General features: G+C 38.3%; 2 protein-coding genes, 3 non-coding genes and 1 pseudogene across 6 annotated transcripts in view; 5 read left to right on the top strand and 1 right to left on the bottom strand.

Annotated features, from left to right (window-relative positions):
* Positions 1–16,478, top strand: part of LOC101295621 — an 880,650-nt pseudogene that overhangs the window by 783,134 nt on the left and 81,038 nt on the right. The window contains exon 159 of the transcript XR_184594.1: positions 15,814–16,395. The product of XR_184594.1 is annotated as an uncharacterized LOC101295621 (transcript). The remainder of the gene's footprint in view (positions 1–15,813; positions 16,396–16,478) is intronic.
* LOC101312145 (F-box protein At1g67340-like) lies at positions 5,997–7,667 on the top strand. Its single transcript, XM_004297527.1, has 3 exons — positions 5,997–6,299; positions 6,392–6,554; positions 6,656–7,667. Exons 1-3 carry the CDS (start codon positions 6,142–6,144, stop codon positions 7,373–7,375), a joined length of 1,041 nt encoding a protein of 346 aa, XP_004297575.1. The 5' UTR covers positions 5,997–6,141; the 3' UTR covers positions 7,376–7,667.
* On the top strand, positions 8,788–8,860 carry TRNAA-AGC. Its single transcript has one exon. It is a non-coding gene; the product is annotated as a tRNA-Ala (tRNA).
* TRNAA-AGC lies at positions 10,087–10,159 on the top strand. The gene has a single exon. It is a non-coding gene; the product is annotated as a tRNA-Ala (tRNA).
* LOC101310693 (probable deoxycytidylate deaminase-like) lies at positions 10,462–12,728 on the bottom strand. The gene is made up of 9 exons (XM_004297522.1): positions 12,417–12,728; positions 12,239–12,314; positions 12,118–12,157; positions 11,888–11,946; positions 11,762–11,799; positions 11,507–11,570; positions 11,172–11,225; positions 10,793–10,894; positions 10,462–10,538 (listed from the first exon to the last, which is right to left on the bottom strand). The coding sequence occupies exons 1-9, from the start codon at positions 12,602–12,604 to the stop codon at positions 10,482–10,484; spliced, it is 678 nt and encodes a 225-aa protein (XP_004297570.1). The 5' UTR covers positions 12,605–12,728; the 3' UTR covers positions 10,462–10,481.
* TRNAL-AAG lies at positions 13,746–13,826 on the top strand. The gene has a single exon. It is a non-coding gene; the product is annotated as a tRNA-Leu (tRNA).

The following is a 16,478-nucleotide window of genomic DNA, read 5'->3' as shown; positions in this document are numbered from 1 at the left end:
CTCAAATGACATCATCTAAGTTCAAAATTTGAATTTTAATGCAAAAATGGGTGAGTTTTGGTCCTTGAAAAATGACTTTTTTTCATCGTTAGAATGTTTATTTGTCCTATTTGTAGGTTAAAAAAGCTCAAATGTGGATCCTCATGTCAGTTTCAAGTCAGCAAATAATATTATTTTTGAAGCCATATTAAAATTTTTGGACTTAGTTGATGATGTTTGAGAGTACAAGGACCAACGTTATTAAAAAAAGAAGATATGGGACAAAACTGATTATTGACCTAAAGTACGAGGGGGCAAACTGAATTTAATCCTACATATTATGACCCTTCTAATTGGTTTTTCTGGCTACGCCACTGCAAGCTAGTAGTCGGTAAGATATTAGCTGATCTGAAAATAATTTCTTCGAAACAATAGGAGAGCTACTAGAAGTTAAGATCTATCTTGTGAATTGATATCTTATAAGAAGTCGAGAACCTTCTTTTGGTACAACTGATTAGAATGTTGGAGTCAACTTTCACTGCAAGCTTATTTGTACTCATCATTTCGTGAGCTTCTTCCATGCCTTCAAGTAAATGCTATACTTGTTTAAAAAGGGCAATATTGTTACATGAATAGTGACCCGAAAATAGGTTTCCAAAACAATGCACACATGTACACACTTCTAATGTGCAATGTGCCAAACCCTAAAAGCTGCTTGGACGGATATGGGAATCCTTCAAAACTGGGCATAGTTTTCAAATAATTAGGGCTAAAAATAAATACCATCATGCGGGTCTTTTTCCCCGTTTGCTTCTTCTCAAGTTTTCTGATTCAAGCATGCATGTGTGAGCATGCACTTGGGTGCTGTGATTAATTATGCCTCTCAATAAGTCACAGCAAGCAAATAGTGCAGAAAAGTTACAGATATGCAGAAGCACTTTGTGTATATATCATCTCAGTCATTTTCATTCTATATTTAGTTGCGAGGTCCATAAGCGAAACCTATGACTAACCATTTTCCCATCATTTGCCTGCAGATATTTATCCCCAGAAAACTAATCTCATTAAGAAAATTTAACTTTCATGGGAATATAAAACTAGGGCAAGTAACCGACCCATGCTCCAGCTTAACTAGAAGTTAATATCTGAAAATAACTCTTTGCTGATGTAGCTTTGCTTGTAATTATGGATTATTAACCTCTCGTGGTCAAATTAATTAGACAAATATAAAGAAACTGAGTCTGTCTCTCTCAGACGTGGATTGTCATTATGTGGTTCTGGGGATTCAGAGGTTGAGTATGATATAAACCCTAGCTATTATATTTGCTCGTAGTGTGTTTGTTTTCTTGTCAAGATTTATAATAATTAAGTTTGATTTAAATTAGCAGCAGCGGCAGTGTGGTTTGAGACTAAGTGAGGCAGGGTCTTGATTAAGTAATTAACTAATTGAAATGGGATTACTTGTTGCAGAAGATGAAAACTAATTAGAGCAAGAAGTTTATGCAGCACGCAACGCAACCCACGTATAATTGCATCGCATGGATATATAGAAGAACATGAGTTGTTGTCGTTTGCCATTTTCTGCTTAACTTATAGATATGACGCAAGATATGACACTCCCAATTTTGAACAAAACTAATTAAAATTGCGATCAATTCATAAAGCTATACTAATTTGTTGTGTCATAGGTTTACCCATATTGCTGATCAACCTAACACCCACTTCAGTTGTATAAATTATCTCGAAATTTAAGTGCCAAAGAGAAATTAAAAAACCGTATATTATTTGAATCTTTGATCGATGGATTGTAATTTTTAGCTATAGGTGGTTTTTCGTTTCTAAGTGGTGTGACACCAAGTCTCAAGCGTCACATGAGCTCTGATACCACTTGTTATGCGGAAGCGGCCGATGGGCCCCGATGGCCTCACACACAGGTCCATAAATGCAAATATTGTCTCTAGTTTAGTCACTCGGATGTGAAATGGGTATGAGGTTTTAACACAAAAGATCTCGGCATTAGTATGTATAGTATCATTCATTATAACCTAAGGATAACTCTTCATGTTTCTTATAATCCAAAGATAACTCCTCACGTTTCTGATGTGAGATTTCAAAATGTTATAATCTAAGTCACATTTTTCCAACATGAACAACACATTGGACAATCATTCAACGATGTTTAAGAGTTTATTTAGTTAATTTTAACTTCAATCTTGATTGTAATCCCGAAAGCTCGATCACATCGTTTTAGAGGAGTATCCTTTACATTCAAGCAATTGAAATTTATATCAAATTTTGTCTATTAGTCTTTGGTTTATCTCCAAAGATGAAAGGGAGATAATTACTAAGACTATTCAAATATATCTAGTGGATGATCGAGATCATATATATAGAGTTTGATCTCTCAAGAAAGAAAGATGAGAGGATCCAATCAATCTGGACTGAGCTTTGACTTAATCCATTTTATCCAGATAAGCCACCTTTCAACAAATAGATGAAGCTCTTAGCCTAACAAAACAGGTAGCCGAACTTGACATAATACTCGAGGGTTTGAGTAGCAATGATGCATATGTAGAATACTCATTGCTTACTTGTGCTACTAATTATTATTATCAAGTCTCTTAATTAAGCTAGCATTGCGAATTTGCCATACTTAAGAATCAAACATATAAGGCGCGCGCATATATAGCTAGTCATCGCCAACCTTAAAAGTTTGAATTGATAGCTATACATACGAAATAGGCAGAGATCAAATCAGTACTAACTAAGCCAAGTGTGTGAACAATATCATGCCTCCTTTTCCAAATTAGCCATGCATGTTCTTGGTCCTAATCCCACCACATTTCCAATGCTTTACATCATAGAATTAATACATCTTATAAGCTTGATTGAGATGTTTTAACTTCTTGGGTTTGGTTTATGATTGAGATTAAGATCCAAGATTACTTTTAAGTTTTTGTAATGCCAAACATAAGAAAGTGAAAATGGGTTTGTTTTTGTTTGAAAGGTGCATGCTCTTTTGGCATATGGCAGCAAATTAAGCAATGCAATGCAGCACTCATTTTCTACCAAACTATTTAGAGGAAAGGACAATGAACAAGAGATTTGTGTTCCACCAACTCCTCCACATCTTCAAAGCCTTATCCAAATCCACATTGCCAACTCCAAAATTTATAATAGAAGTGGCTAGAAGTGGGGATCCAAGTTCATTATATATTTTGGTTATTATATTTTCGAATGTTTCTTTATAGTTCATATACGTAAATATCTAGCATAACTTGGTTTGCAAAACTCGATCCATCTCTTTCTCTCAAGTTGGATCTCAACTTGGACACTATACCATGCGCAAGGGTTTGTAATGAGGAATTGAAAATGATGTGAGAGATAGATGGGATAAGGGTAACGAGTCTTTGACGTGCATAAATCACAATCACCAACCCTGTTGAAACCGCAAGCCAATGAACCATTCACCGTTGAAGCCCGTGGTATTCTTATTACGAACTAAATTACTAGCATGCTTATATACTTATTATACTAGCTAGGAAATGCCAACTAAACATTCATCTGATTGTTGGCGAGAAAGAGGAATTTGAAGCCCCCTTCCTCGCTCATGACACTACGTGCATTATTCTTACCCTGAGCTGCAAATTTTCGTACCCACGCTTGTATAATGTTTGGAGAAATAAATATATGTCTTTATAGATAGTTATGAAATCTATCAAGTAACAATCAAGAGTTTGAAAAAATTGATCCGTTAATGCATGGACTCTATAATGACACATCAACATCACTCGTATTTCATAAAACTAGCCTTTTACTCATGCAAAATACACGGGAATACGATCACCTAAAAATAAACATAAATGGTTAATTTAATTTACCCTTTGTTAATCTCTTTATCTAATTTTTTTTTTCATTTTACTTTTTACTACAACAATTTTTGTTTTTATCTGTGTATGTTGTCTCATTAAAGGTAATTTAAGCAAAACATAATTTGATGAATTTTTTGAACGTTTGGCTTTATAATAGTAAATATTACATTGTTTAAATGGTAACGGTTATTGCATCAAAGTCCAAAAGCCTATTCTGTAGAACAAATTAAGCTCTTTACAACAAATCTATACAAACATATTCAAATAGAAAGTTGATGATAATTAATCATCAAATGTATTTTAGAACTTATACATCAAAAAACACATAGGGCTCACATGCATGAAGGAGGCACCAAACAATGTGTATACTTACACAAGATATTATACTTCCATGAAACTTACCCGTTGGTTTACGTATGTACCAACTTATACGTTTCTACAACCAAAGATAGACATGTAAAATAATTTTCATTTGTCGATGATGAAAGAGTTTAGATTGATCAAAGATAATGTCTCATCCAATTCTACGATTTACGGGATCAGATCCGATTACATGTGAAAATGAATCATGCCTCCACGAGAGTATACATGTTTGGCTTTTCCGCCACTCATGGATGCAGCCGAACGGATTAATTAGACTAGTCAATTACCATGTTTTTCATGCTTATTGGAGGCTAGCTTTGCCGACTTAATCTTGCTTACTCTTTAATCGACCTCAGTCTCTTCTTGCTCATATGATTAGCCCAAACTAAAAGGAAGATAATCATTTGCACTTAATCCTTCTAGTTTCTTATCGTGTTTGCAGTCTATATATTGTCACAAGCAAGATACAATCTAAAAGGCCTGTACATAGCAACTTAGCGGGTATACAAACTTCAGGACTTTATAACATTTATCGTACGTAAATTATGACATCAAATACAGTTTTGGTACGACAAAATACCCGACGTAAAATTTGTAATGTAGTAATATAGTATGTCCTATTTATATATTTTCTCTACACAATGTCATACTTTTCTCAACATTATCATGCCGTGGGAACTTCTACACATACAGATGTACATACATCGCATACGGGTCATACTTCATAAAATGAAATGTATTGTACCAATGGTATTCAACAAATGTACGAAGTATGAGAATAGAAGGAAATCTGATCCCAAACTCACACGTGAACGGTGAACAAAAGTAGCATGCAACACAATTTCGAGTTGTATTTTGTTTTCTGTTTATACGGAATGTATACAAAAAGTCAAAAACCACTTAGAATGTATTACAATTCATGAATCATTAATAAAAAAAAGTATTACCAAATCTTGTAGCATCGAGTTCACGATATAGGTTTATACGTGATAATGTGGTAAATGAAAAAGAAGATACATAATTTACATACGACCGTATATTCTTTCAAATTTGTCGTTTACGTTAAAACATAACTCAATTAAAGTCTTTTGTCGACAATAACTTAACTACAATGCATTACTATATATTGATATGTCTTTCCGTACATACTATAATAAGATAAATCACCAATAATAATTTATCTCATAGCCCGCACAACTGCCAAAACACCACACACGCAAATAGTGATGCTCTTAACTAAAATATCGTTGTCATAATGTCATAACATAATCAAAAACTTTCGGTACACATTGCTAAATCTAAATTTCTCGATAAAAACTATTCACACTGTAATACTCTCCAATCTCCATACACATATTTCCAATCCGAATACGGCACATTTCGACGGAATGGAAAACTAAATGTAGACAAAATAGACATCCCATCTTATAATGTATCAGCATACAAGTACTGAAGTTCATGCATGTATACTTGGATACAGACGCTAATGAATATTACCATACTGAAACCCTACCGGGCTCTTAACGGAGTCTTCACGTTAATAGCGGTCCACGGCGAGAGAGCGTCCCCAATTGAATTCCCTACCAAATAAAATACAAAAGTAATTAAATACCTCATTTCTTTTCAGATTTCATTTCCTTCCTTTTTTTAATTATATTTTCTCATTTTGTGGGGGTCCACGTGCTGGTCTCCTCTCCTCTCCTCACCTCGTTGCTGCTACTTGTATATAAGCCCGTCCCAACCCCTCTCCTGTCGTCTTCTACCTCCTTCTCGTTCCGCACACAAAACCGTGAAACAGAGCCGACGCTACTCTCTCTCTCTCTCTCTCTCTCTCTCTGCAAAACGAAACGCTCAACCCGACCCGGTAAAACAAACCCGAACGCCCGTACTGACTGTTCGGAAAGCATGTCAAGCCGGTGAGGAAGCCATGACGAACCGGAAAAGGCTCAGAACCTCTCGACGAACCGCCACCGCTGCCAAGTCGGATTTCTTCGACGACTTGCCTGACGATCTCGTCGTCTTCATCCTCTGCAAGCTCAGCTCCTCCGCGTCTTCTCCCTCCGATCTCATTAACGTCCTCATCACGTAAGCAACGCTTTCTTCGAATTCTATGGATTATATCTCAGATTCTCAGTAAACAGTTTTCTGATTTTCTTTATTATTTTTTTAATGATTAGATGTAAGAGATTGAACCGGTACGGGCTTCACTCTCTGGTACTATCCAAAGCCGGTCCGGGAGCTTTTGCTATCAAGGCCAAGAACTGGTCCGACTCGGCTCACCGGTTTCTCAAGCTCTGCGTTAGCGCCGGTAACATCGAAGCTTGCTACACTCTCGGAATGGTCAGTCAATTTTTCCAGTAAATTTGTTAACGAAATTAATTTTAAAAAATTGTTTATTTCTTGCCGGAAAATGATTCGATTTTACGGTTATGCCGTTACAGATCCGATTTTACTGCTTACAAAACCGAGGCGGTGGCGCGTCGCTCATGGCCAAGGCGGCCATGCGATGCCACACGCGTGCGCTCTACTCGCTCGCCGTGATTCAGTTCAACGGCAGCGGCGGCTCCAAGAAAGAGAAGGACCTACGCGCCGGCGTGGCTCTCTGCGCACGCGCCGCCGGGCTCGGCCACATCGACGCGCTGCGCGAGCTCGGGCATTGCCTCCAGGACGGTTACGGCGTCCGCCAGAACGTCTCGGAGGGACGACGCCTCATAGTCCAGGCCAACGCGCGGGAGCTCGCGTCGGTTATAACCTCCGCCACGTGGCGGGCCCACCAGTACCAGCACTTCTACGCGTGCCTGACGGGGTTGGTTAGTTGCCCGCTGCTGAGCGACTTCGGGTGCAACGTTCCCGGGCCTGAGGTCCACCCGGCGAACCGGTTCATGAAGGAGTGGTTCGGGTCGGGTCGGAGGTTGGAGGGCGTTGGGCTGAGGATGTGCTCGCACGTGGGGTGCGGGAGGCCCGAGACGAGGCCGCACGAGTTTCGGAGGTGCTCGGTGTGTGGTACGGTCAATTATTGCTCGCGTGGTTGTCAAGCGCTGGATTGGAAGCTGAGGCACAAGGTTCAGTGTAAGCCGATTGAACGGTGGTTAGGGGTTGATGGCGGCGGCGCTGGTGAGGGTGTTGAAGGCGGAGAGGGTGAGAATATGGTGGTGGAATAATATGGGATCTTATATTAAAAGAAAAAATAAATTTCTTTCCGGTGTTATTATTATTATCATTTATTAGTTTTCTTTTTTCTTTTTCTGGTATTTGGTTGTTCATGACCACACTACCGAGTACAGGTTCAGAGTTTGAGAACCAAAAGGTAAAATTGACCAGAGTACAGATGGAGAATTTGGGTATTTAATATATGAGTTAATATTATGTATAAGTTGTTAGGGTAGGCCGGTACGGCATAATTCCGATTGAGATATATCCCTTTTAATATGATGAGACAAACGAGTTTATATCAGCACAGATTTTACCGACAAACCTATGAATATTCTTGAAGGGGAGCAAGAAGTTTATATTCGTCTTTTGGTTTTATGTCTTACGTTCACTTCTCAGTGTTAAGCAAATAAATGACGATGACAACGAATTTAACCTTGCAAGTAATCATATAATGGGAGGTATTTGAAGTGGTGCAATAAACTATGAAGTGAAAACGATTATTGGGGACTTGAAACCATTATTTTGTGCATGGTGGATCGACTGTAGATAGTCAAATATTTGAAGGTGTTTTAGTCACAAAAGGTTAGGACGTAGTCGAGATATTTTTAGGAGAGTTTTATCAAAACGTAAGCCTTGAGGCAAAGATGTAAGCCTTACATGATAAAGAATAAACATATATTTTGATATATAAAATAGTAATACACATTAATTTTTGGTATTCAACCATATTTTACAGCCTTGAGTTTTATACCAGAGACTTTATACTAGAGATTGTTTGTTCTTCTGATATTTCACTCAAATATGCAGTCAGCCTTGGCTAATAGCCTCGTATTGAAGGCTAATATTGCACCACGCTCAATCTGAGCATTAGGTTGATCCTTCATGCATAGTTCTATAATACATAAAAAAACCTAGAAATTGATGATCTTATTGCTGCAATTCAATATCGGTACAGTTATCAGAAAGTGCAGTATCCTATTCCCTTTAAAGTTCGGACTCTTGTAGGATAATAGTGATTGGTCCTTGATTTGTTGGAGCACAAACTCTTGAAACAAAATCCTGATTTTTTGGGATTTGATTCATCTTAAAAGTCTTAAACATTTGCAAGATTGAAAAAAAAAATAATAATAATAATAATAATAATAAAAACACTCAACGCCTCATAACTTGTTTATCGTGCTTTTTCACAATTTGTAAAACGTCTTTAGCACCTCTGCGCCTTGGCAGCAAGGCTGACTCATTTTTTCTTATGCCGGCCTAGAGCCTTTTGAGCCTGAGGCGCTCCTTTTAAAACACATTGACACATGATGCAAATTCTGCAAAGCATTTGAATCGGTTCTACCTATTTACTTGCTTAGTAGTGACAGAGACCTAAGCACGGGAATGATTAGGTGTTAAACACGGTACCCCGGTTATCAATGGGGATGTAGCTCAGATGGTAGAGCGCTCGCTTAGCATGCGAGAGGTACGGGGATCGATACCCCGCATCTCCATTTCTTTCCTTATTTTTGTATTGCAGCTGCTGCTTCTTCTTAGGGGTTTTGTTCCCACACAAAACAGTTGGCATGAGTTCCGAGCTTGAGGGGTAACATTGAGATCCAGCACTCTAATTTGTTCAAAGTTGTGGTCTAACACACAGATCTCGATCTGCTGGTCAAACGTAAAAAATTTCATGCTCCTGAATTCTGAATTGGTTCAAACTCATGCATTTCCTATATATTTTTCTCTTTGGGATTTCTTCTTCACCGAATTGAACCATTTGACAGTGCCAGTCTGAGAGCTGAGTCTGCAGACTGCAGTACCAAACCATTGACTGGTAATTTTGATATTTGCTTAGAATTTTTAACTCGTCTTTGAACTCCCTTCTCTTACCGTCAACCTAGCTAGTTCGGACCTTCTATATAACTTACTCATTTGCATCATCTTCTAGTCGGATAGACCCTTACAAAACATAGTGATCAAAGATCATGTCTTTTCCACCTAGCTAAGTTGGAACTTTTTATATCTTGTCTCGCTCTCTTCTCCTTTCAGACTTCCATATCCACCACCTTGATCTGTCCTGGCTCCTGTCGATCTCCATTCTCACTGCGAACCTACCACATTAGTGGTTTCACTATGCATGGCACCACAACTTGCATCTGCTTACTTGTCCAACCTCGTCCATCTATATATACTCTCTTTAATTTTCTTCAAGTTTGTATTTCAAGATCTCATTGTCTTGTAAATCATGCCTTATTGTTACAGATCGTTAATTAAGCTACGATATCAAGTTAACAATTTCTTATCATCCGCGTTCTTATGATTGTCACTCCGAATGTCACCGTGTCCAGTACTCCTCACGGAACCACGCCGCCGTCATCGCTTCCTTGGCGCAGCATGGACCACTCCGATTTCCTTCGACACCATCATCAATCCCACGTGAACCTCTCCTCCGTGTTCGTCACTTCGACTGTAGTCCAGTACTCCAACGCAGCATCGACAAATCGGACGTCCTCATGTAAAAGAAAAATGACAGTAATTTCTTTTATTAGTTTCAGGTGTTATTATCATCGTTTATAAATCGTTAATTAAGAAGGGTATTGTTGATTATTATTGACATTGCCGCTTGTATTCTTATGATTGTCAGTGTATGGTAACACTGAAGAAATCGTGCATTGTATTTGTATAGACTATAGAGAGGAGAGGAGAGGAGAGACGGACAAGTAAGGCAACGTACGAAGGGGATGTAGCTCAGATGGTAGAGCGCTCGCTTAGCATGCGAGAGGTACGGGGATCGATACCCCGCATCTCCATTTTTTAACATTAATATCAGATGTTGAAAATCAGGTCCCTCAGAAAAACACAATAGTAATTCTAACAGTATTACATTTTTTTTAACAGTAATATCAGATGTTGAAAATCAGGTCTTAGAAGATCACAATAGGATTTCTAAGTCTGCATGCACCGTAATACAGAGCATTAACTAACAACAATCCCACCAGAGCACTGTGAATCCTAGGAGTCGACCTAATACTAGATACTTAGAGAGAGTATTACAACCCTTACAGTGAGCTACAGATTGTGTTTACTGTTCTGTGGTTATGAAAGATACAATTCAAGATAAAGATCAAACTCTTAGGGCTCCTCAAAGTTGATTGCAATTTGGTTCATTTGTGGTTGATGTTTCCTGACCTGCAATTAATTAAGAAGGAAAATGCAGATTAGTAAATAGGTTCTCTCATGGAGATTTTTTCACACATGCACGTCTGTCACCATATATGTGACTCAGAGTAGTACAACCCAAAGTTAGCGAGTTTATTATGGACTGCTTATCAAAACGAACAAATGTGAAGCTGAATAAGACCCTGATGCTATGTATATTTCCTCAAGACAGATTGAGCAAAATCAAATGGATAGAGTCAGTTCAAGAGATGAAGGAGGCATACTTTCACACCAGCCATTGATAGTAGCTTGTGAGAAGCAATATACGTGATATCTGGATTGTTTAACCTCTTCTCCACAAAATATACAACTTCAGAAACTCCTGACTGCAAGAAAGCAATATATTGACCATAAGGAAAGGAAATACCAGGTTAAAATATGGGCAATTATCACTCCAAGAAAGTAAAACAAAGCAAAATTTTCCCTATCTCATGAAATTTAAAAGCAATGAATATAGATTAAAATATCTCTGTGGCCACTGTGACACTTCTATTACTGAGTTTTGGTGGATTGTGTGGGTTGTAGCAGGGGGGAATGGAACGAACAAGGGCATCTATGTTGCATATACTATAAAGATAACCAAAACATAACATTGTGATGAACCTGAATGATTATCTTGGCACACTCATTGCAGGGGAACATGGTCACATAAAGCGTCTGCAGAACAAAGATTGTGAATAAGCACTCCATCAGTACTTTCAGTTGCAGAGATAGAGTAACCAAAATAACTGTTGAACCAGTAACCAGAACATGTAAAAGAAGGGAACATTGTCAACAATCATTCAAGAGGCTTCCAGCATTTCAATTTGAGTTTATATAGTTCAAAATGTCTCCACACCAAGGTCCACAGGAGCGGTTTTACTAAAACTAATCTGCCTCACAGATGAACAAACTGTGTACTATAGTGAATGGGCCAGGGAAGTGTAACTAGAATTAACCTGTCCAGAAGCAGAAGCATGATTGGTGTTTAGGATTGCATTAACTTCAGCATGACAAACATAACTGCAAAACACAATTAGAGAAACAGCATAAACCTCAATAATGGGGTAAAGGATAGCTGGTATAGAAAGAAGCACAAAGTGGAGATGACTTTAACATCATGAAACATATAATGTGATGGTAGTGGAAAGTAGACAGATAGAAGAAGTTAACTTTGAAAACGATCTGAGGCTCACAGAAAGCACACAACTTACGGATATTTCGTCTCTAAAGGATCCCCAGTTCTGGACATCTGAAAAACAATAGAAAGATTTACTAACTTCTAATGACCACAGCTGCCTAAATCAGTTTTCCTCTTGTAAAATGTTAGATATACAAACCTTTGCCCAAGGAAGCTTGTCGTCCGAACAACCCCTCGGGAACCCATTATAGCCAATCCCTGAGGATAGACAGATCAGACTGCAGTCAAGGAAATATCAAAGTTCATTAATCTCACAGACAATCTGACAACCACAGATTAAGAAACAATATGACATTCTAAAAAGTACAACATGAAGAAATCAATGGTTCAATGCCATTCATAATTCCTGCTAAACAATCTAATTCTCACCTAGAATGATACCATTTGGACTCACCAAGCATGCTCCAACCTACACACCACCAATTAACCTCATGTCTAAATTCTAATTTCTTCTTCAATCATAAATTAAAGAAAGAGCAAAGATTATGACCTGCCTCTTGGGGTCTTTGGATCTTTCAGCAGATAAAAACGCAATTGCCATAAAGTAATCATCCCATGTCAAATACCTTCAATCACAACCATGAAAAAAAAAAAAAAACAAGCACTTTTAGTTACAGACCCAAATTGGGTACTACAAAAATTAAGGAATTAACATTTGTGGCACTAACCCTTTGCGTTTTGAGGGGTCAAAAGGGCACTGAGAAGAGAATTTCCTGGAAACGACGCCGTTTTGCGAGGAACTGAGTTTTGGGGACTGCTTCTTAGGGTTTGTGAAGAAGAAGCGGATAGCGACAGCAGAGGCCACGGCACCGAAGACGGTGGCGGTGGAGACCAGAGTGAGCTCGCGAGAGTTCATTTGAGCTTCACAAGGAGAACAATTTCTGAGGGTTTCACTGTAGCTTTTTCCCGCGAAAATTTCCAGGTCCGACCTGAGATTAGAGAACTAGTAGCGGGAAGATTTACACTCAGATCTGTGAGGGTAGAAAACTAGCGGGAAAATGGGCCACGTGGGAGTTTCTTTTGGAGTTTGGAGGTTAAATTGTGCTTCGGCCCGATCTACAAGCCCATAGCGTTAGATATTTCACAAGGTTTAATGGATGAGATGGGAAGATTTGTGTTTTTCTTTCTTCCATTTGGTCTTAGAACAAAATTGTATCCCATATTGGTCTCTTCAATCATCCAACGATGATGTTTCAGTTTGTATGTCTCGTGTGAAAAAGTAGTCATCATCGTATGTGAAAATGTGAAATTATGACATTTTAAAGTAATATCGAGAGTTTAGTAAGATTACGACTTAGACTCTTGACTCGTAAAAGCATCTAACGTTCAAATAACTCTTTAAATGGATTTTAAAGTTATATGTGTTTATAACAATACTATTTGCTCACGTTAGAAAATTGTTTATTAAAAGTTATCCTTAAACTTGGTTTCAAGTCTCTAGTTTGATTTTATTGCTCTTTAAGTTTGTTTGATCATTTTTCATTCATTCAGTGATAGTTTACTAAAGTTTGAAGAGAGTCGACATTTGACATACATGTAAGGATATGTAATTTCATATATATCGTAATATTGACACATACAAATCATTTTATGGATGTGATCACGTTGAGTAGGACCTAAAAGAGAGAGGAACAAATATGATGAATGCCTTAGTTGGAGGGCATGATAAACAGATCATTGTCTGAAGTGGCCTCCGTCACTGCCTAAGATGGGGTGGGTTATATGGACGAAGTTCCAAAAAGCCAATAGATTAGGGAGGGGCACACATCCTAAAGCCTTTCTCCCAATTCTCAAACCTTCACATGCCCTTTGGCCCTTGCTTACTCCAAAACTTGCAACTTTAATCCTTTCCACGTTTTCTATGCCACGATCTAAGAGACAAATAGATACCAACAACCTAGTTTCTGGGTCCTTACCTTGATGGGACTGTAATGTCGATCAGTGCATAATTACTGTTTTTTTATATATTTTTACTTTTCAATCATGTTAACATTCAAGTTGATATGGCCGAGTTGGTCTAAGGCGCCAGATTAAGGTTCTGGTCCGAAAGGGCGTGGGTTCAAATCCCACTGTCAACAAACCTTTTTGTATTTTTTTTTTTGAAGAAAATGGTTGAGCTGAGATAATGTTTTGTATTTTTTTTTTGAAGAAAATGGTTGAGCTAAGATAATGTTTGGTTTTTCAAATGCTTTTCACCTTCGATTAATCTCTTTTACTGATATAGAAATGACATCTAAGGTTCCCTTCCGTTCATAGCATACATGTCCACCAAAAGACAGAAAAAAACAAAAGAGAGTGAGACTATTCACTATTGTGTCATTTGTATGCCCAATTAACATGTTATGTAAATGTCTTGTTGTATAAAGTATGGACAAAACTCTATAATTGTCTAGAAGATATTTTGTCAGCCTTAGACCTTACAACACAAGTCTTAAGAAAATGAATCTCACATTTCACGAGATCGCCTATGAGCACTTCATTTGATTGATGTGAAAATGGTGTCCAAAGTTAACTTCAACAATAAGTGACTTTACCATTTGAGCAAATCGACATCATAAATACCTTTATTGAATACTTATTATTGATTCTCGCATGTATTTTAACGTTTACACAGTTTTATTCTATCTTGATTTATCATATCGTATATATTTTAAGTTGTTGCTTGGCATAAATGAATAAGAGATAACTTCATCAAACCGAACACATTATGTCATTTTTATACATGTTTGATCAATTAAAAGTCTTATACTCAAAATGTTTACGAGTGTACAATTGAACATACATCGAATATGTTCATAAGTTGTACGTCATAAAGCCAACATTCTTGGTACCAAAACATCGGGTTTTTATCAGATTTATTGTAGAAATACTCTTCAACCAGTTAAAATAGAAAGAAAAAAAAACTAGAACTGGTGTTTTCACCAGGCTGGTAAAAGCTAGTAGGGAATTACTGATCAAAAGTCTTACGTCCGTTACGAAACGCACTGATGAAGAAAAGTAGTTTCGGGTGGGACCCAGGTGATCAACGGCCCGAGTGGGAGAGTCAGTGAGCCAATCATTGTCAGCGTCACTTTGTGTTCGTGTTAGCCCTCTCCCACGTGCCGATCTGCGCGAGCGTGTAGAAAGCGGGTCGCTTTTTGTAACAAGAGGGCCGACATCCTAGGCCTACCATAAAGCTAAGATCCAAGTCCAAAATTAAATTTACAAAGCTAACGAAAAAGCCCATATACAAAGTCCATATTGCACGTGCGCCTGAATTATTACTACACACCACATCCCCTAAACCCTTTTCATCCTCATCCCCAAAAGAGAAAAGAAAAGGTCAAATAATTAAATTATGTCAAAGTATCTTGTTAGCATGGAACAAGATCATCGGATTTATATGTTCGCCAAAAAGACAATGATGATCATATTCATATTTGTTAAGAAAATGATTATTAGATGGATAGTAAATGTTGATGCATTCAACTACTGATCAAGAGATATCTACTAAATTTCGTTCGAAATTTGACAGCGTTGCTTCTTACACATGCGAGAAATAAACATCGTTAAATTTGACATGCACCTTCATTGTCAAAATTTAGTTTCTTGATCAGTAGTAAAATAGCAAAATGATCATACATATAACAGTGAAATGTGTTTCGAGAGAAATGTGTTTTGAGAGATCATAACTTTATAGTTCGGTTTTGTGAAAACTGCTTTTATCAACGAACGATCTTCTTGACAATGTTTTCTTTAAAGCTAAGTTTATGTAATTCGGTTTTGTGTCATACAAAAAGTAATTAGATGCCCCAACCAATAATTTTGACAAAGTCTATGATTAATAATTGAATAACAAAGATGAAAAGGAAATCACTCCATTAGAACGCAAAAGAGGTATACTCATAGCCCAATAACGTGATCCGTTATTTCCCCCCTTTTGGCTCTTCTATAACGGACATTGAAATTCCCACTGTTCAAATCTCTGCAATAAACTTTCACCGAAACACCCTCCTCTGCATGGGCAAGTTCGAGACTATACAGGGGTAATAAGGATAATTTTACATGGTTGATTCGTCTATATAGAGGCACAAAGTTTCATCAATCATATCATTTCCTCTGCACACTTTATTTTGTTTTTTCCGATCCTCCGATGGAACATGATGATCAAAAGGAGTTGCAGCTTCTTCCTGGTCCTCCCTCCTCACACTGGACACCCCCTCGGCCGTCAGATCCTTCCTCTCTACGATACCGATCAAAGGCAGCCGTTGAAGCCCTAGAAGCGCCCAACTCTCTGGACCTCCAACTCTCCATAAGTGTGAGACCGCTGAGGTCATCATTAGGAGGAGGAGATCGAGCAGCCAACAATGTTTCAGGGTACGAACATACGACGACGGGGTTGAAGGCGAAGGGGAGTTGCGTGGAGGCGCTGAAGTGGCAGGCGGCGGAGCAAATCCGAATGGCGGCAATGGAGAAGGCGTACGCGGAGAGAGTGAGGGAGCTGACGAGGAGGGAGATGGAGCTGGCGCAGTCGGAGTTCACACGTGCGAGACACATGTGGGAGAGGGCGAGGGAGGAGGTGGACAAGGCGGAGAGGATGAAGGAGAAGGCAATGCGGCAGATGGATTCGACGTGCATGGAGATCACTTGCCAGTCTTGCAGGCAAAGGTTTAGGCCTTGATATGCAGATGAACTAGGTTCTGATCGGAGTTGATGTTGCTATTATGATGGTTTAACATACCAGTAAGATT

The sequence above is a fragment of the Fragaria vesca genome, linkage group LG4, assembly GCF_000184155.1.
Source record: "Fragaria vesca subsp. vesca linkage group LG4, FraVesHawaii_1.0, whole genome shotgun sequence".
NCBI classification, from domain to species: domain Eukaryota; kingdom Viridiplantae; phylum Streptophyta; class Magnoliopsida; order Rosales; family Rosaceae; genus Fragaria; species Fragaria vesca.
This window is presented reverse-complemented; position numbering and strand designations above follow the sequence as displayed.